The 21,085-nt window shown below is 47.0% G+C and overlaps 1 protein-coding gene across 1 annotated transcript in view; it reads right to left on the bottom strand.

Moving 5' to 3' along the window:
* LOC143927183 (beta-arrestin-1) overlaps nt 1-5,243 on the bottom strand; it is a 276,266-nt gene extending 271,023 nt beyond the window's left edge. The window contains exon 1 of the mRNA XM_077451156.1: nt 4,242-5,243. Coding sequence (XP_077307282.1) covers nt 4,242-4,261 — 20 coding nt within the window. The 5' untranslated portion in view covers nt 4,262-5,243. The remainder of the gene's footprint in view (nt 1-4,241) is intronic.
* Nucleotides 5,244-21,085: the final 15,842 nt, after the last annotated feature.

Genomic DNA, 21,085 nt, shown 5'->3' with positions numbered 1-21,085 from the left:
TGGCAAAGACCAAAGAGCTGTATATGGCCCCCCTGGGGCCGCACAGCAAAGACCAAAGAGCCGCATATGGCCCCCCTGGGGCCGCACAGCAAAGACCAAAGGGCCATATATGGCCCCCCTGGGGCCACACAGCTAAGACCAAAGAGCCGTATATGGTTCCCCCTGTGGCTGCACAGCAAAGACCAAAGGGCCATACATGGCCCCCCTGGGGCTGCACAGCTAAGAACAAAGAGCCGTATATGGCCCCCCTGGGGCCGCACAGCAAAGACCAAAGGGCCATATATGGCCCCCCTGGGGCCGCACAGCAAAGACCAAAGGGCCATATATGGCCCCCCTGGGGCCGCACAGCAAAGACCAAAGGGCCATATATGGCCCCCCTGGGGCCGCACAGCTAAGACCAAAGGGCCATATATGGCCCCCCTGGGGCCGCAGGCTGGGCACCAAGGGAACGATTTTATCCAACACACTCACCCAATTATTTATAAAAAACGGATCTAATGTGAGCCCACACACTGTGCAATTTTATCACAACATATTTATCAAGCTGGAGACTCGACTGTCTTATCTTCCAATATGGTAATAAGACACAAACCGACCAAATATCAGATACCTCCAACCTATGAGCCAAGGAGATGGATAGATAGATAGATAGATAGATAGATAGATAGATAGATAGATAGATAGATAGATAGATAGATAGATAGATAGATAGATAATTGATTGGTAGATATATATTGTAGATTTATAGATACAATAGCTAGATATATATGTAGATATATAGATGATAGATAGATAATTGATTGATTGATAGGTAGATACATACTGTAGATTTTTAGACAAGATAGATAGATAGATAGATAGATAGATAGATAGATAGATAGATAGATAATTGATTGGTAGATAGATATTGTAGATGTATAGATACAATAGATAGATAGATACTGTAGATAAAATAGATGATAGATAGATAATTGATTGATAGGTAGAGAGATACTGTGGATTTATAGATACAACAGATAGATAGATAGACAGATAGATAGATAGATAGATAGATAGATAGACTCTAACGAGTGGGGCCCTCTCCGATTCCGGCTGTATTGTAACTGTACTGTCTGTACTCATGGTGTAAAGCAAACTGTTGGCACTATATAAATCCTGTATAATAATAATAATAATAGACAGATACTGTAGATATATCGATGATATATCGATAGATAGATAGATAGATAGTTGATTAATAGGTAGAAAGATAGATAGATACTGTAGATATATAAATTATAGATCATTATTATTCAGGATTTTTATTTATTGGTTTCCAGTAGATGTAACTATTTAGTGTCAGCACTGTGGGTGTCCCTCCTCCTCCTCCTCCTCCTCCTCCTCCTCCTCCTTATTATTAATATTATTATTATACAGGGTTTATATGGTGATGACACTATACAATATAAGGGGGACAGTACAGTTATAATATGATTATACGGTTAGGAGGCCCTGGTCCTGAAAGCTTACAATCTAACATAATGCTATGGGTGGGGAGTCCTTTTTTGGGGGTTTTTCTCTTAGAAGGCATTTAGGGGGCCCTGTGGTATGTGTTTGTTGTCTTGAGAATGGCAAGTTGTGACTCGCCGAAGCGTCCGTTCTGTAATGTAACTGTAACCATGAACACACTATACCTTTCTATATATATATATATATACACACACTGTACATACACACACACACACAATGATGGCGGATGAGTAAAGAATGAGAAGTAAATGATGGCGGATAAGTGAAGAATGAGAAGTACATGATGGAGGATGAGTGAAGAATGAGAAGTAAATGATGACGGATAAGTGAAGAATGAGAAGTAAATGATGGCGGATAAGTGAAGAATGAGAAGTAAATGATGGCGGATAAGTGAAGAATGAGAAGTAAATGATGGAGGATGAGTGAAGAATGAGAAGTAAATGATGACGGATAAGTGAAGAATGAGAAGTAAATGATGACGGATAAGTGAAGAATGAGAAGTAAATGATGGCGGATGAGTGAAGAATGAGAAGTAAATGATGGCGGATAAGTGAAGAATGAGAAGTAAATGATGGAGGATGAGTGAAGAATGAGAAGCAAATGATGGCGGATAAGTGAAGAATGAGAAGTAAATGATGGTGGATGAGTGAAGAATGAGAAGTAAATGATGGAGGATGAGTGAAGAATGAGAAGCAAATGATGGCGGATAAGTGAAGAATGAGAAGTAAATGATGGAGGATGAGTGAAGAATGAGAAGCAAATGATGGCGGATAAGTGAAGAATGAGAAGAAAATGATGGAGGATGAGTGAAGAATGAGAAGTAAATGATGGCGGATGAGTGAAGAATGAGAAGTAAATGATGGCGGATGAGTGAAGAATGAGAAGTAAATGATGGCGGATAAGTGAAGAATGAGAAGTAAATGATGGAGGATGAGTGAAGAATGAGAAGCAAATGATGGTGGATAAGTGAAGAATGAGAAGTAAATGATGGTGGATGAGTGAAGAATGAGAAGTAAATGATGGAGGATGAGTGAAGAATGAGAAGCAAATGATGGCGGATAAGTGAAGAATGAGAAGTAAATGATGGTGGATGAGTGAAGAATGAGAAGTAAATGATGGAGGATGAGTGAAGAATGAGAAGCAAATGATGGCGGATAAGTGAAGAATGAGAAGTAAATGATGGAGGATGAGTGAAGAATGAGAAGCAAATGATGGCGGATAAGTGAAGAATGAGAAGAAAATGATGGAGGATGAGTGAAGAATGAGAAGTAAATGATGGCGGATGAGTGAAGAATGAGAAGTAAATGATGGAGGATGAGTGAAGAATGAGAAGCAAATGATGGCGGATAAGTGAAGAATGAGAAGAAAATGATGGAGGATGAGTGAAGAATGAGAAGTAAATGATGGTGGATGAGTGAAGAATGAGAAGTAAATGATGGAGGATGAGTGAAGAATGAGAAGCAAATGATGGCGGATAAGTGAAGAATGAGAAGTAAATGATGGTGGATGAGTGAAGAATGAGAAGTAAATGATGGAGGATGAGTGAAGAATGAGAAGCAAATGATGGCGGATAAGTGAAGAATGAGAAGTAAATGATGGAGGATGAGTGAAGAATGAGAAGTAAATGATGGCGGATAAGTGAAGAATGAGAAGAAAATGATGGAGGATGAGTGAAGAATGAGAAGTAAATGATGGTGGATGAGTGAAGAATGAGAAGTAAATGATGGAGGATGAGTGAAGAATGAGAAGCAAATGATGGCGGATAAGTGAAGAATGAGAAGTAAATGATGGTGGATGAGTGAAGAATGAGAAGTAAATGATGGAGGATGAGTGAAGAATGAGAAGCAAATGATGGCGGATAAGTGAAGAATGAGAAGTAAATGATGGAGGATGAGTGAAGAATGAGAAGCAAATGATGGCGGATAAGTGAAGAATGAGAAGAAAATGATGGAGGATGAGTGAAGAATGAGAAGTAAATGATGGCGGATGAGTGAAGAATGAGAAGTAAATGATGGAGGATGAGTGAAGAATGAGAAGCAAATGATGGCGGATAAGTGAAGAATGAGAAGAAAATGATGGAGGATGAGTGAAGAATGAGAAGCAAATGATGGCGGATAAGTGAAGAATGAGAAGAAAATGATGGAGGATGAGTGAAGAATGAGAAGTAAATGATGGCGGATGAGTGAAGAATGAGAAGTAAATGATGGCGGATGAGTGAAGAATGAGGGGAAAGAAAGACAACCCAATCGGTCTCTGGGCCCTTGTCATTTGTAGGGGACGGTTGGCCGTTGTCACCTCAATAAAACCGGCTACATCTTCTACACTGTTTACATTGTAAATGTTTCTCTTCCTGATGAGAATCACAACATTGTAGAAGAATCATAATCTGCACACAGTCCATACAATTCTCACCTATCGTATATATATATATATTTCTATATATATTTCCCTTTTGGTAACATTTATATAAAAAGAAGAGTTCAGGAAGAGCGTTGCTGTTTCCGGGATCTACACTCCTCCGCACTCCCACAAGAACGGAAATAAAAGGGGAACCCCAAATTAACGGTGGGCATTTTCTGGAAGTGGGATAAGTTGGGACACCTGTAACCCCCCCACTTCCCCCCTTTTGAGCCTTACAGCGCTTGCGCTTTGACAACGATGACCTATGGGAGTGTTTAACCCTTGCGGAACGGCGTCCGATGGTAGAAGTGTGAATATGGGGAAACACTGACCTGGTGCCTTTGTCGCCCATTCCCAGGCTGTTCCTATGGAGGGATGTCAGGCAGTAGGAGGAGGAGGTGATGGCGGTGACCCGGAGAGTCGGTGTTGGGGGTCTCGGTCCTCAGCAGTGATGGTGAGTGGGATGAAGAGCCGGTGTTGGGGGGTCCCGTTCCTCAGCAGTGATGGTGAGCAGGATAGAGAGCCAGTGTTGGGGGGGCCTTGGTCCTCAGGAGAATTGATCCTCAGGAGTGATGGAGAGTGGGGTGGAGAGCCAGTGTTCGGGGGTCTCCGTCCTCAGCAGTGATGGTGAGCGGGATGGATAGCCAGTGTTAGGGGGAGTCCCAATCCTCAGGAGTGATGGTGAGCGGGATGGAGAGCCGGTGTTGGGGGTCCCGGTCCTCAGCAGTGATGGTGAGTGGGATGGAGAGCCGGTTTTGGGGGGTCTCAGTCCTCAGGAGTGAAGGTGAGCGGGATGGAGAGCTGGTGTTGGGGGGTCTTGGTCCTCGGGAGTGATGGAGAGCAGGATGGAGAGCCGGTGTTGGGGGGTCTCGGTCCTCAGGAGTGATGGAGAGCCGGTGTTGGGGGGTTTCGGTCCTCGGGAGTGATGGAGAGCCGGTGTGGGGGGTCTCGGTTCTCTGAGAGTGATGGAGAGCCGGTGTTGGGGGGTCTCGGTCCTTGGGAGTGATGGAGAGCCGGTGTTGAGGGGTCTCGGTTCTCTGAGAGTGCTGAAGAGCCGGTGTTGGGGGGTCTCGGTCCTCGGGAGTGATGGAGAGCCGGTGTTGGGGGGGTCTCGGTCCTCGGGAGTGATGGAGAGCCGGTGTTGGGGGGGTCTCGGTCCTCGGGAGTGATGGTGAGCCGGTGTTGGGGGGTCTCGGTCCTCGGGAGTGATGGAGAGCCGGTGTTGGGGGGTCTCGGTCCTCGGGAGTGATGGAGAGCCGGTGTTGGGGGAGTCTCGGTCCTCGGGAGTGATGGAGAGCCGGTGTTGGGGGGGTCTCGGTCCTCGGGAGTGATGGAGAGCCGGGGTTGGGGGGGTCTCGGTCCTCGGGAGTGATGGAGAGCCGGCGTTGGGGGGGTCTCGGTCCTCAGGAGTGATGGAGAGCCGGCGTTGGGGGGGTCTCGGTCCTCGGGAGTGATGGAGAGCCGGCGTTGGGGGGGTCTCGGTCCTCGGGAGTGATGGAGAGCCGGGGTTGGGGGGGTCTCGGTCCTCGGGAGTGATGGAGAGCCGGCGTTGGGGGGGTCTCGGTCCTCAGGAGTGATGGAGAGCCGGGGTTGGGGGGGTCTCGGTCCTCGGGAGTGATGGAGAGCCGGCGTTGGGGGAGTCTCGGTCCTCGGGAGTGATGGAGAGCCGGTGTTGGGGGGGTCTCGGTCCTCGGGAGTGATGGAGAGCCGGGGTTGGGGGGGTCTCGGTCCTCGGGAGTGATGGAGAGCCGGTGTTGGGGGAGTCTCGGTCCTCGGGAGTGATGGAGAGCCGGTGTTGGGGGGGTCTCGGTCCTCGGGAGTGATGGAGAGCCGGTGTTGGGGGGGTCTCGGTCCTCGGGAGTGATGGAGAGCCGGGGTTGGGGGGGTCTCGGTCCTCGGGAGTGATGGAGAGCCGGCGTTGGGGGGGTCTCGGTCCTCAGGAGTGATGGAGAGCCGGGGTTGGGGGGGTCTCGGTCCTCGGGAGTGATGGAGAGCCGGCGTTGGGGGGGTCTCGGTCCTCGGGAGTGATGGAGAGCAGGCTTTGTTTTGCAGAGCTGATCAGCTGGAAATAAACAAGGAATCCGGCGTCCTCTCGCTGATGTAAATCCTGATGAGATTATAAAGGAGGGAAGGCATGAAATGAGAAGGTGGTGGTGATTGGGGGGGGTCGGGGGGGGGAATAATTCAGATGATTTCTCAGGCAGACAGCTCGTCTTCTCTTCTTCTCTCTCTCTCTATGGGTGCTGTATGTGGGCTGAGCGAGCTGTCAGCTCTGTGTGCTGCTCCTCAGATCCACCCTCAGTGCTGCTTCCTGCCAGATTACCATACACAGCACAAGTCAGTCCACAGGATGAGGAGCCTTCATACTGCTAGCATGGCCTGTCCTCCCTGCAAAGCCCGGCCTGGAGCTGCCGGAGAGGAGGCTGCCTGCCTGCGTTACATAATAATGCGCAGTGCAAAAATCACAACACAGGAGGCCATGGATATATAAGGCACTGCAACGTAATGCAATGTAATACAACGTCAGAATAACACACAACGCAATGCAAGATAGAACACAACGCAATATAATACGTCCGAAATAACATAATGCAAAGCAGTATAAAAACGTATTGTCGTCTACGAATGATTTAGCACCTGGTTCCCAAAGAGCATGCAATATAAAAAAACAAACAAAAAAAAACGCAATGTAATGCACTATAAAACAACATCAGAAATAACTTAATGCAATATAATGCAACATCAACAATAACAATAAAGTGCAATATAGAATGCAAAGCAATATAATACATCGCAATGGAATGCAATATAATGCAACATCAACAATAACAATAAAGTACAATATATAGAATGCAAAGCAATATAATACATCGCAATGGAATGCAATATAATGCAACATCAGAATTAACATTATGCAATGCAGTATAGAATGAAAAGCAATATAATACACCACAAAGTAATGGAATATAATACACCGTCAGAAATCGGATAATAAAATGCAATATAGAAAGTAAAGTAATATAATACATCGCAATGGAACGCAATATAATACAACATCAGAAATCGGATAATAAAATGCAATATAGAAAGTAAAGTAATATAATACATCGCAAAGTAATGCAATATAATGCAACATCAGAATTAACATTATGCAATGCAGTATAGAATGAAAAGCAATATAATACACCACAAAGTAATGGAATATAATACACCGTCAGAAATCGGATAATAAAATGCAATATAGAAAGTAAAGTAATATAATACATCGCAATGGAACGCAATATAATACAACATCAGAAATCGGATAATAAAATGCAATATAGAAAGTAAAGTAATATAATACATCGCAAAGTAATGCAATATAATACAACATCAGAAATAAGATAATAAAATGCAATATAGAATGCAAAGCAATATAATACACCACAAAATAATGCAACATAATACACCATCAGAAATAAGATAATAAAATGCAATATAGAATGCAAAGCAATATAATACATCGCAATGGAATGCAATATAATGCAACATCAGAATTAACATTATTCAATGCAATATAGAATGCAAAGCAATATAATACACTGCAATGTAATATATAATATATAAAAATATAAAACAACCTCAGAAATAACATAATTCAATATAGTACAACATCAGAAATAACATAATAAATGCAATATAGAACACAATGCAACAAAATACGCTTCAATGTAATGCCATTTAATTCAATGTTACATACAGTCCAATGCATTGCAAGGTGATGCAAAATAATCTAGCTTTAGATATAACATAATGCAATGCGACATAGTACATCTCAATGCAATATAATACAATAGGGGAAATCATATAATGCGACACAATGTAGAACGCAGTGCGTTATAATTCCCTACAATGTAATGCAATATGTCATAAACAACAAAATGCAGTATAGAAATAAATTGCAATAAATGACATTTCGATGTGATCTCATTTTATTCAACGCCATACGTAATATAATGCAATACAACGCACCACAATGCAATGCAATATAATACAACATCTAAAATAACACAATGCAATGCAATCTAGAAATTATTGAGATAATATCTATCTATCTATCTATCTATCTATCTATCTATCTATCTATCTATCTATCTATCTATCTATCTATCTATCTATCTAGATAGATAGATAGATAGATAGATAGATATTATCTCAATAATTTCTAGATAGCATTGCATTGTGTTATTTTAGATGTTGTATTATATTGCATTGCATTGTGGTGCAATTGCATTATTGCACCACAATGCCCATACACTCCACACCCCTCTCATGTACGTACCTCCTCTCATGTACATACCTCATCTACATACCTCCCACCCCCATACACTCCACACCCCTCATGTACATACCTCCCACCCCCATACACTCCACACCCCTCTCATGTACATACCTCCCACCTCCATACACTCCACACCCCTCATGTACATACCTCCCACCCCCATACACTCCACACCCCTCTCATGTACATACCTCCCACCTCCATACACTCCACACCCCTCATGTACATACCTCCCACCCCCATACACTCCACACCCCTCTCATGTACATACCTCCCACCTCCATACACTCCACACCCCTCATGTACATACCTCTCACCCCCATACACTCCACACCCCTCTCATGTACATACCTCCTCTCATGTACATACCTCATGTACATACCTCCCACCCCCATACACTCCACACCCCTCATGTACATACCTCCCACCTCCATACACTCCGCACTCCGCACCCCTCATGTACATACCTCCCACCCCCATACACTCCACACCCCTCTCATGTACATACCTCCCACCTCACATACACTACACACCCCTCATGTACATACCTCCCACCCCCATACACTCCACACCCCTCTCATGTACATACCTCCCACCTCCATACACTCCACACCCCTCATGTACATACCTCTCACCCCCATACACTCCACACCCCTCTCATGTACATACCTCCTCTCATGTACATACCTCATGTACATACCTCCCACCCCCATACACTCCACACCCCTCATGTACATACCTCCCACCTCCATACACTCCGCACTCCGCACCCCTCATGTACATACCTCCCACCCCCATACACTCCACACCCCTCTCATGTACATACCTCCCACCTCCATACACTCCACACCCCTCATGTACATACCTCCCACCTCCATACACTCCGCGCCCCTCATGTACATACCTCCCACCCCCATACACTCCACACCCCTCATGTACATACCTCCCACCTCATATATATATATGTATATATATATATATATATATATATATATATATATATATATATATATATATATATATATATATATATATATATATATATATATATATATATATATATGTATATATTATATAAAATAGATAGATAGATAGATAATACTACAATGTAATGCGATATAATACTATTCTATTCTGTAGTTATTATTATTATTATACAGGATATATATAGCGCCAACAGTTAACATAGAGCTGTACAACGTGAGAGTAGACAGTACACATACAATACACTTTAATACAGTAGGAATTAGATGGCCCTGCTCCTTAGAGCTTGCAATCTAAGAGGGAAGGTCAAGAGATACAAGCGGTAATAACCGTTGGCCGATGTGCTGATTGAGAAGATGAATGTACAGTTGTTAGGTGGGGGGGGGGCAGATAGGCTTCTCTGAAGAGATTAGTTTTCAGGGATCGTCTGAAAGTGGATAAAGTAGAAGAAAATCGGATAGATTAGGGTAAGGCATTCCAGAGGACGGGAGAGGCTCTGGAGAAGTCCTGAGCATGGGAGGAGGAGACAAGGGAGTTTGAGAGCAGGAGGTCTTGGGAGGAGCGAAGAGAACGATCAGGTTGGTATTTTGAGACTAGGTTGGTGATGTAGCTGGGGGGCCAGGTTGTGGATGGCTTTGTAACTTATAGTTAGTATCTTGAATTTAATTTGGTGGCTGAGTAGCAGCTCAATGGAGGGATTGGCAGAGGGGTATAGCAGACGCCGAGCGGTTTGTGAGGTGGGTGAGCCTGGCAGCAACGTTCATGATGGACTGAAGTGGCGATAGCCTATTTAGAGGTAAGCCAATGAGGAGGGAGTTGCAGTAGCCGAGGCGAGAGATGACCAGGGAGTGGATTAGAAGCTTGGCGGTGACATTGGTTAGGAAGGGGCGTATGTTGGAGATCTTGAGGAGGTTGAGGCGGCAAATTTTGGCTAGCGATTAGGATGTGGGGCCGAAAGGTTAGTTCAGAGTCCAGGACTACACCCAGGACCTTGGCGTAGTCTAAGTCTGTAGTCTATCCAAGATAACACTTATTCATCCCCTATCTGACCCCTTAACATTTAACCATCCCCTATCCAAATGTTTAATGTCTAGCCATACAGTATCTCACAAAAGTGAGTACACCCCTCAAATTTTTGTAAATATACACACATATATATATATTAATTCTTTATTTAGGTATAGCATGCAGACATACAGCAGCCATCACAATGGGGTGCATAAAAATAAATAATCCCAGAACATAACCAACAATGGTACATACACCACAGTGTAGGAAAAATTAGCAAGGGACTAGGAAGTCTCCGTACCTCGCACAACCAGTTTTCCCGGCAATTGAAGTTTTTTTATAATTAGGAGTAAAGAACTAACCCGTAGGTCTTAGAAACCAGAGTTCTCCCTAGCGTTCACATTTTTTGTAAATCTTTTCTTCTATCTTTTCATGTGACAACACTGAAGAAATGACACTTGTCTACAATGTAAAGTAGTGAGTGTACAGCTTGTATAACAGTGTAAATTTCCTGTCCCCTCAAAATAACTCAACACACAGCCATTAATGTCTAAACCGCTGGCCACAAAAGTGAGTACACCCCTAAGTGAAAATGTCCAAATTGGGTCCAATTAGCCATTTTCCCTCCCCCGGTGTCATGTGACCCGTTAGTGTTACAAGGTCTGAGGTGTGAAGGTCTCTCATACTGGTCACTGGAAGTTCAACATGGCACCTCATGGCAAAGAACTCTCTGAGGATCTGAAAAAAAAGAATTGTTGCTCTACATAAAGATGGCCTAGGCCAGTGATGGCGAACCTCGGCACCCCAGATGTTTTGGAACTACATTTCCCATGATGGTCATGCACTCTGCAGTGTAGTTGGGCATCATGGGAAATGTAGTTCCAAAACATCTGGGGTGCCAAGGTTCGCCATCACTGGCCTAGGCTATAAGAAGATTGCCAAGACCCTGAAACTGAGCTGCAGCATGGTGGCCAAGACCATACAGCGGTATAACAGGACAGGTTCCACTCAGAACAGGCCTTTGCCATGGTCCACCAAAGAAGTTGAGGTCACGTGCTCAGCGTCATACCCAGAGGTTGTCTTTGGGAAATAGACGTATGAGTGCTGCCAGCATTGCTGCAGAGGTTGAAGGGGTGGGGGGGTCAGCCTGTCAGTGCTCAGACCATATGCCACACACTGCATCAAATTGGTCTGCATGGGTGTCGTCCCAGAAGGAAGCCTCTTCTAAAGATGATGCACAAGAAAGCCCGAAAACGGTTTGCTGAAGACAAGAAGACTAAGGACATGGATTGCTGGAACCATGTCCTGTGGTCTGATGAGATGAAGATAAACTTATTTGGTTCAGATGGTGACAAGCGTGTGTGGGGGCAACCAGGTGAGGAGCACAAACCCAATCCAAACAAACCCTCAACATGTAACCATTCCCTTTCCAAACCAGGGCCAGCTTAACATAGGGGCTATCGGAGCTGCAGCTCCAGGTCCCTTACCTTAAGATAGGCCCATTTGCCAAAAAAAAAAAAAACAACGATCGATTTTGAGGGTCGTGGCTCAGCGACCAGTAAGTGTTAAGAGTTTGTCATAACTTCCAACACTCTTCTCCTGTACATACTGCTCACTGTCATACCCTCCACACTCCTCTCCTGTACATAGTGCCTGCTGTCATACCCCCCACACTCCTCTCCTGTACATACTGCCTACTGTCTTACTCTCCATACTCCTCTTCTGTACATACTGCTCAATGTCATACCCCCCACACTCTTCTCCTGTACATACTGCTTACTGTCTTACCCTCCACACTCATCTCCTGTACATACTGCTTACTGTTTTACCCTCCACACTCGTCTCCTGTACATACTGTTCACTGTCATGTCTTCCACACTCTTCTCCTGTACATACTGCTCACTGTCATACCCTCCACACTCCTCTCCATAATGCCCACTGTCATACCCTCCACACTCGTCTCCTGTACATACTGCCCACTGCCATACCCTCCACACTCCTCTCCTGTACATACTGCCCACTGTCCTACCCTCCACACTCCTCTCCTGTACATACTGCCCATTGTCCTACCCTCCATACTCCTCTCCTGTAAATACTACCCACTGTCCTACCCTCCACACTCCTCTCCTGTACATACTCCCCACTGTCATACCCTCCACACTCCTCTCCTGTACATACTCCGGGCGGCTCCATCGGTGGATGAGAGAGCGGGCGGGTTGGGCAGCTGAGCAGGCTCGGCGGGTGGCTGAAAGTGCGGGCGGATGAGAGAGTGGGTGGGCCGGGCAGCTGAGCGGCTCAGCGGGTGGCTGAAAGAGTGAGCCGATGAGAGAGCGGGTGGGCCGGGCAGCTGAGCGGCTCAGTGGGTGAGAGATCAGGTGGCTCCGCGGGCAGCTGAGAGAGTGGGCGGGCCAGGCAGCTGAGCGGCTTGGTGCACAGGTGAGAGATCGGGTGGCTCCACGGGCGGCTGAGAGAGTGAGCGGGCCGAGCAGTTGGCTGAGAGAGTAGGCAGTTCTGTGGTCAAATGAGAGAGCGGGCGGGCCGTGCAGCTGAGCGGGTCGGTGGGTGGCTGAGAGAGCGGGCGGCTCTGTGGGCAGATGAGAGAGCGGGCGGGACGGGCAGCTGAGTGGCTCGACGGGGGGCTGAGAGTGCGGGCAGCTGCGCGGGCGGATGAGAGAGCGGGCGGGCCGGGCAGCTGAGCGGGTCGGCGGATGGCTGAGAAAGCGGGCGGATGAGAGAGCGAGTGGGCCGGGCAGCTGAGCGGCTCAGCGGGTGAGAGATCAGGCGGTTCCGTGGGCGGCTGAGAGAGCGGGTGGGCCGGGCAGCTGAGCGGCTTAGCGCACGGGTGAGAGATCGGGTGGCTCCGCGGAGCGGCTGAGAGAGCGGGAGGGCCGGGCAGCTGAGCGGCTTAGAAGTTGGCTGAGAGAGTAGGCGGCTCTGTGGGCAGATGAGAGAGCGGGCGGGACAGGCAGCTGAGCGGCTCGGTGGGGGGCTGAGAGAGCGGGCAGCTCTGTGGGCGGATGAGAGATCGGGCGGGCTGGGCAGTTGAGCGGGTCGGCGGGTGGCTGAGAGAGCGGGCGGCTCTGTGGGCAGATGAGAGAGCAGGCGGGTCGGGCAACTGAGGGGCTCGGCGGGGGAGGGTGAGAGATTGGGCAGCTGAGAGAGCGGGCGGCTTCACGGGTGGGTGAGAGAGTGGGCAGGCTGGGCTGCTGGGTCGCTCGGTGGGTGAGAGGGCGGCTGGCCAATCAGCGGGCGGGGGAGCAGAGAGATGACATCATCTCTTACCACCCACCCTGCATCCCTGCAGTTCCGCCCTCACTGCAGAGAGAGATTACATCAGCAGAGAGATTACATCAGCAGTGAGATTACATCATCTCTCTGCTCCCTGACTCTGGGACACAGCAAGAGACAATCCCCACCTTTGCAGGAAAGTGACACAGCAAGTGACAATCCGCAACGTGTGGCAGGTGACGGTGGCAAGTGACACGCTCGGGGCTCCCACTGATTCTGCATTATGGTGAGTTGAACAATTTCATTTGATATAACAATGTAATAATAGATATAATGCACTTCAATTGTCCTGACACCATAACAACCATGGTTCCGGGATGATTGGAGCGCCAACACCGGCCATTTCCCCGATAAAATGCCCGCAAAGAAGACGTATTTGTCTGGCAGTGCCCCTTCCAAGACTAGACTCTGGATCCACCCCTGCTGCCTCTCTATATTTCATTTAATTTGTTATAACAAAAATATTTTTTTATAAAAAGCCTCACCAAAATCATCATCACCAGGCCCATGATGTTCTCAATCTGGCCCTGATCCAAACCCTTAACACGTAACCACCTCCTATCCAAAACCCTGGTTGGTAGATGCAGCACATTGCTCTGTTCCTCCAGAGGAACTAATGGGGTGAATATGTGCCTTCGGATTCCCTAACATGTTGGACGTGTCCATCGGTGGTTGCAGTAGGAAGTCAAGCCAAGTTCCAATCCATCTATGGCCGTTCATGAGAAGTCAACCATTAGATCCACTTCTCATAAACATGAACGGCCATAGATGGATTGGAACTTGGCTTGACTTCCTACTGCAACCACCGATGGATTCCCTAACATGTTGGGCGTGTCCATCGGTTGCAGTAGTTGCAGTAGGAAGTCAAGCCAAGTTCCAATCCATCTATGGCTGTTCATGAGAAGTCAACCATTAGATCCACTTCTCATAAACATGAATGGCCATAGATGGATTGGAACTTGGCTTGACTTCCTACTGCAACCACCGATGGACATGTCCAACATGTTAGGGAATCCATCGGTGGTTGCAGTAGGAAGTCAAGCCAAGTTCCGATCCATCTATGGCCATTCATGAGAAGTCAACCATTAGATCCACTTCTCATAAACATGAATGGCCATAGATGGATTGGAACTTGGCTTGACTTCCTACTGCAACCACCGATGGATTCCCTAACATGTTGGGCGTGTCCATCGGTGGTTGCAGTAGGAAGTCAAGCCAAGTTCCGATCCATCTATGGCCATTCATGAGAAGTCAACCATTAGATCCACTTCTCATAAACATGAATGGCCATAGATGGATTGGAACTTGGCTTGACTTCCTACTACAACCACCGATGGACATGTCCAACATGTTAGGGAATCCATTGGTGGTTGCAGTAGGAAGTCCAGCCAAGTTCCGATCCATCTATGCCCGTTTATGTTTATGAGAAGTGGATCTAATGGTTGACTTCTCATGAAAGGCCTCCTTGGAGATTTTGGCTTCAATTATCACTGCAGCCCATTAGCTGCAGCACCGATCGGTGTGTTTTTTTCGATGGCCAGAGAGTCCCAGGTGTCAGAATAGAAAGGCTCAGCGGGGAGGACTCCTCCATCCACCTCCAATGTGTAGATGAGGGAATCCATCCAGGATTTGTTCTTCTGCCCACTGGCCGAATGAAAACAAGTGAGCCATGCATGGCCAGCATTAGAGGGAAGCAACCCTGCCAGATCCACCTCCACACATCCTGGAAGGTGCCCAGATCCTCCACATCCATCTGCTCCGCCGTACATTATCTGTTCATGATCTGCCCGCCATGTGCTGGAGCTGAAGAGAAATAGGCAGGAAAATAATGTCCCGAGACGGGAGGGAGCGCCGAGATTCATTAACAAGAGGCTAGAAATAATCTTCTGATGACTAAAATCCATGAAGTCCAACGACGAGCCCATACATGAATCCTAGAGGGACCCAGGGGAATAACTACAGCTGGTCATCCATGGATACTAGAAGAAGGAGAAGAGTCCTCCAGCAGTGCCGAGTAATTCAGGAGAGGAGAGTTAAAGAGGAAGGAGCAGAGTCCTCCAGCAGAGCCGAGTATTTCAGCAGAGAAGAGTTATAGAGGAAGGAGCAGAGTCCTCCAGCACTGCAGAGTATTTCAGGAGAGGAGAGTTATAGAGGAAGACGCAGAATCATCCAGCAGAGCAGAGTATTTCAGGAGAAGAGAGTTATAGAGGAAGGAGCAGAGTCCTCCAGCAGTGCAGAGTATTTCAAGAGAGGAGAGTTATAGAGGAAGGAGAAGAGTCCTCCAGCAGAGCAGAGCATTTCAGGAGAGGAGAGTTATAGAAGAAGGAGCAGAGTCCTCCAGCAGTGCCGAGTATTTCAGGAGAGGAGAGTTATAGAGGAAGGAGCAGAGTCCTCCAGCAGAGCAGAGCATTTCAGGAGAGGAGAGTTATAGAAGAAGGAGTAGAGTCCTCCAGCAGAGCAGAGCATTTCAGGAGAGGAGAGTTATAGAGGAAGGAGCAGAGTCCTCCAGCAGTGCCGAGTATTTCAGGAGAGGAGAGTTATAGAGGAAGGAGCAGAGTCCTCCAGCAGTGCCGAGTATTTAAGGAGAGGAGAGTTATAGAGAAAGGAGCAGAGTCCTCCAGCAGAGCAGAGCATTTCAGGAGAGGAGAGTTATAGAGGAAGGAGCAGAGTCCTCCAGCAGTGCCAAGTATTTCAGGAGAGGAGAGTTATATAGGAAGGAGCAGAGCCCTCAGGCAGTGCCGAGTATTTCAGGAGAGGAGAGTTATAGAGGAAGGAGCAGAGTCCTCCAGCAGAGCAGAGTATTTCAGGAGAGGAGAGTTATAGAGGAAGGAGCAGAGTCCTCCAGCAGAGCAGAGTATTTCAGGAGAGGAGAGATATAGAGGAAGGAGCAGAGTCCTCCAGCAGAGCAGAGTATTTCAGAAGAGGAGAGTTGTAGAGGAAGGAGCAGAGTCCTCCAGCAGTGCAGAGTATTTCAGGAGAGGAGAGTTATAGAGGAAGGAGCAGAGTCCTCCAGCAGTGCCGAGTATTTCAGGAGAGGAGAGTTATAGAGGAAGGAGCAGAGTCCTCCAGCAGAGCAGAGCATTTCAGGAGAGGAGAGTTATAGAGGAAGGAGCAGAGTCCTCCAGCAGAGCAGAGCATTTCAGGAGAGGAGAGTTATAGAGGAAGGAGCAGAGTCCTCCAGCAGTGCCGAGTATTTCAGGAGAGGAGAGTTATAGAGGAAGGAGCAGAGTCCTCCAGCAGAGCAGAGTATTTCAGGAGAGGAGAGTTATAGAGGAAGGAGCAGAGTCCTCCAGCAGAGCAGAGTATTTCAGAAGAGGAGAGTTATAGAGGAAGGAGCAGAGTCCTCCAGCAGTGCAGAGTATTTCAGGAGAGGAGAGTTATAGAGGAAGGAGCAGAGTCCTCCAGCAGAGCAGAGCATTTCAGGAGAGGAGAGTTATAGAGGAAGGAGCAGAGTCCTCCAGCAGTGCCGAGTATTTCAGGAGAGGAGAGTTATATAGGAAGGAGCAGAGCCCTCAGGCAGTGCCGAGTATTTCAGGAGAGGAGAGTTATAGAGGAAGGAGCAGAGTCCTCCAGCAGTGCTGAGTATTTCAGGAAAGGAGAGTTATAGAGGAAGGAGCAGAGTCCTCCAGCAGTGCAGAGTATTTCAGGAGAGGAGAGTTATAGAGGAAGGAGCAGAGTCCTCCAGCAGAGCAGAGTATTTCAGGAGAGGAGAGTTATAGAGGAAGGAGCAGCGTCCTCCAGCAGTGCAGAGTATTTCAAGAGAGGAGAGTTATAGAGGAAGACGCAGAATCATCCAGCAGTGCAGAGTATTTCAGGAGAGGAGAGTTATAGAGGAAGGAGCAGAGTCCTCCAGCAGTGCAGAGTATTTCAAGAGAGGAGAGTTATAGAGGAAGGAGAAGAGTCCTCCAGCAGAGCAGAGTATTTCAGGAGAGGAGAGTTATAGAGGAAGGAGCAGAGTCCTCCAGCAGTGCCGAGTATTTCAGGAGAGGAGAGTTATAGAGGAAGGAGCAGAGTCCTCCAGCAGAGCAGAGCATTTCAGGAGAGGAGAGTTATAGAGGAAGGAGCAGAGTCCCTCAGCAGAGCAGAGTATTTCAGGAGAGGAGAGTTATATAGGAAGGAGCAGAGCCCTCAGGCAGTGCCGAGTATTTCAGGAGAGGAGAGTTATAGAGGAAGGAGCAGAGTCCTCCAGCAGAGCAGAGTATTTCAGGAGAGGAGAGTTATAGAGGAAGGAGCAGAGTCCTCCAGCAGAGCAGAGTATTTCAGAAGAGGAGAGTTATAGAGGAAGGAGCAGAGTCCTCCAGCAGTGCAGAGTATTTCAGGAGAGGAGAGTTATAGAGGAAGGAGCAGAGTCCTCCAGCAGAGCAGAGCATTTCAGGAGAGGAGAGTTATAGAGGAAGGAGCAGAGTCCTCCAGCAGTGCCGAGTATTTCAGGAGAGGAGAGTTATATAGGAAGGAGCAGAGCCCTCAGGCAGTGCCGAGTATTTCAGGAGAGGAGAGTTATAGAGGAAGGAGCAGAGTCCTCCAGCAGTGCTGAGTATTTCAGGAAAGGAGAGTTATAGAGGAAGGAGCAGAGTCCTCCAGCACTGCAGAGTATTTCAGGAGAGAAGAGTTATAGAGGAAGGAGCAGAGTCCTCCAGCAGTGCTGAGTATTTCAGGAAAGGAGAGTTATAGAGGAAGGAGCAGAGTCCTCCAGCAGTGCAGAGTATTTCAGGAGAGGAGAGTTATAGAGGAAGGAGCAGAGTCCTCCAGCACTGCAGAGTATTTCAGGAGAGGAGAGTTATAGAGGAAGACGCAGAATCATCCAGCAGAGCAGAGTATTTCAGGAGAAGAGAGTTATAGAGGAAGGAGCAGAGTCCTCCAGCAGTGCAGAGTATTTCAAGAGAGGAGAGTTATAGAGGAAGGAGAAGAGTCCTCCAGCAGAGCAGAGTATTTCAGGAGAGGAGAGTTATAGAGGAAGGAGCAGAGTCCTCCAGCAGAGCAGAGTATTTCAGGAGAGGAGAGTTATAGAGGAAGGAGCAGAGTCCTCCAGCAGAGCAGAGTATTTCAGGAGAGGAGAGTTATAGAGGAAGGAGCAGAGTCCTCCAGCAGTGCCGAGTATTTCAGGAGAGGAGAGTTATAGAGGAAGGAGCAGAGTCCTCCAGCAGAGCAGAGCATTTCAGGAGAGGAGAGTTATAGAGGAAGGAGCAGAGTCCTCCAGCAGTGCCAAGTATTTCAGGAGAGGAGCGTTATATAGGAAGGAGCAGAGCCCTCAGGCAGTGCCGAGTATTTCAGGAGAGGAGAGTTATAGAGGAAGGAGCAGAGTCCTCCAGCAGAGCAGAGTATTTCAGGAGAGGAGAGTTATAGAGGAAGGAGCAGAGTCCTCCAGCAGAGCAGAGTATTTCAGAAGAGGAGAGTTATAGAGGAAGGAGCAGAGTCCTCCAGCAGTGCAGAGTATTTCAGGAGAGGAGAGTTATAGAGGAAGGAGCAGAGTCCTCCAGCAGAGCAGAGCATTTCAGGAGAGGAGAGTTATAGAGGAAGGAGCAGAGTCCTCCAGCAGTGTCGAGTATTTCAGGAGAGGAGAGTTATATAGGAAGGAGCAGAGCCCTCAGGCAGTGCCGGGTATTTCAGGAGAGGAGAGTTATAGAGGAAGGAGCAGAGTCCTCCAGCAGTGCTGAGTATTTCAGGAAAGGAGAGTTATAGAGGAAGGAGCAGAGTCCTCCAGCAGTGCAGAGTATTTCAGGAGAGGAGAGTTATAGAGGAAGGAGCAGAGTCCTCCAGCAGTGCTGAGTATTTCAGGAAAGGAGAGTTATAGAGGAAGGAGCAGAGTCCTCCAGCAGTGCAGAGTATTTCAGGAGAGGAGAGTTATAGAGGAAGGAGCAGAGTCCTCCAGCAGTGCTGAGTATTTCAGGAAAGGAGAGTTATAGAGGAAGGAGCAGAGTCCTCCAGCACTGCAGAGTATTTCAGGAGAGAAGAGTTATAGAGGAAGGAGCAGAGTCCTCCAGCAGTGCTGAGTATTTCAGGAAAGGAGAGTTATAGAGGAAGGAGCAGAGTCCTCCAGCAGTGCAGAGTATTTCAGGAGAGGAGAGTTATAGAGGAAGGAGCAGAGTCCTCCAGCAGTGCAGAGTATTTCAGGAGAGGAGAGTTCTACTGACAACGTCCCAGGCAGAAAGTGAAGAGAGACTCTCCGATGAGAAGATAGATTTTGGCTGGGCATACACTTTAACCTCTTGGCGCCGAGCGTATACAAATATGCGGCCCCACTGGTCTGGAGAAGAGAGCCGATAACCGGCTTGTGTAAAAAAGGGACATTGACGCTGATTATCAGTGCAATCCCAACAGTACCCACCAGTGCTGCCAATCTGTACCCACCAGTGCCTCCTCATCAGTGTCACCTATCAGTGCCACCTACCAGTGCCTATCAGTGTCGCCTATCAGTGCCCATCAGTGCCACCCATTAGTTGTTCCTATCAGTGCCTCCTCATCAGTGGCTTGTGAATGAAATAAATGCGGCGCTCAATGGAAGGCGACGGATCGGATCAACTACCCCGCGCAAAATCCGCCCATCGGTGACGGAGGAAAACGACCCGTTTCCAAAATTTTCTAACAAACTACCAAAAACGTTTTGTTTTTTTTTCAACATTTTCAGTCTTTTACTTGTTTATTTAACAAAGAATAAAAAAAGCCAGCAGTGATTAACCATTTCAGCCCCGGAAAGATTTGCCCCCTTCATGACCAGGCCATATTTTTCGCTTTAACTAACAATTGCGGGGTCGTGCGACGCAGCGCCCCAAACAAAATTTATGTCCTTCCTTCCTTTTTTTTTTTTTTTTTACGTCCTTTTTTCCCCCCACAAATAGAGCTTTCTTTTGGTGGTATTCGATCACCTCTGCCTTTTTTTTTAATTTTTTGCGCTATAAACAAAAGAGCGAAAATTTTGAAAAAAATAAAAAAAAACACAATATTTTGTACATTTTTCTATAAGAAATATCCCCCAAAAAATATATAAAAAAGCTAATTTCTTCATCAGTTTAGGCCAATATGTATTCTTCTACATATTTTTGGTAAAAAAAAAAAAAAAAATCACATATATTGATTGATTTGCGCAAAAGTTACTGCGTCTACAAAATAGGGAATATATTTATGGCCTTATTTATTAGTATTTTTTTTTTTTTTTTTACTAGCAATGGCAGCGATCTGCAATTTTTAGCGGCACTTGCGACATTGCGGCGGACACTATTTTGGGATCGTTGACATTTATACAGCGATCACAGCTAAAAATAGCCACCGATTACTGTGTAAATTTCACTGGCAGGGAAGGGGTTAACACTAGGGGGGGCGATCAAGGAGTTAAAGAGGAAGTCTTCATCAAAGCATATGATGAAGGCTTCTTAGCCGAAACGTGCCAGCGTTGCCTGTACCCGTGTACCCATGTAACCAAATAAAGGATTTTTGCTCAAGAGCATCCGAGTCGCCAGACTTTTTCTGATTCAAGCACTGCGTTTTGGGGCCTGAACGTCCTGGCTAGAGCACCGGTCCACAGTTCATAGATCACCATATTGGCAGTGGAGCTGGGGTATCATTTTGCTTCTATTACAT

The sequence above is a fragment of the Lithobates pipiens genome, unplaced genomic scaffold, assembly GCF_037356315.1.
Source record: "Lithobates pipiens isolate NorthernLeopardFrog02 unplaced genomic scaffold, aLitPip1_a1.2 Scaffold_23, whole genome shotgun sequence".
Taxonomy (NCBI): domain Eukaryota; kingdom Metazoa; phylum Chordata; class Amphibia; order Anura; family Ranidae; genus Lithobates; species Lithobates pipiens.
This window is presented reverse-complemented; position numbering and strand designations above follow the sequence as displayed.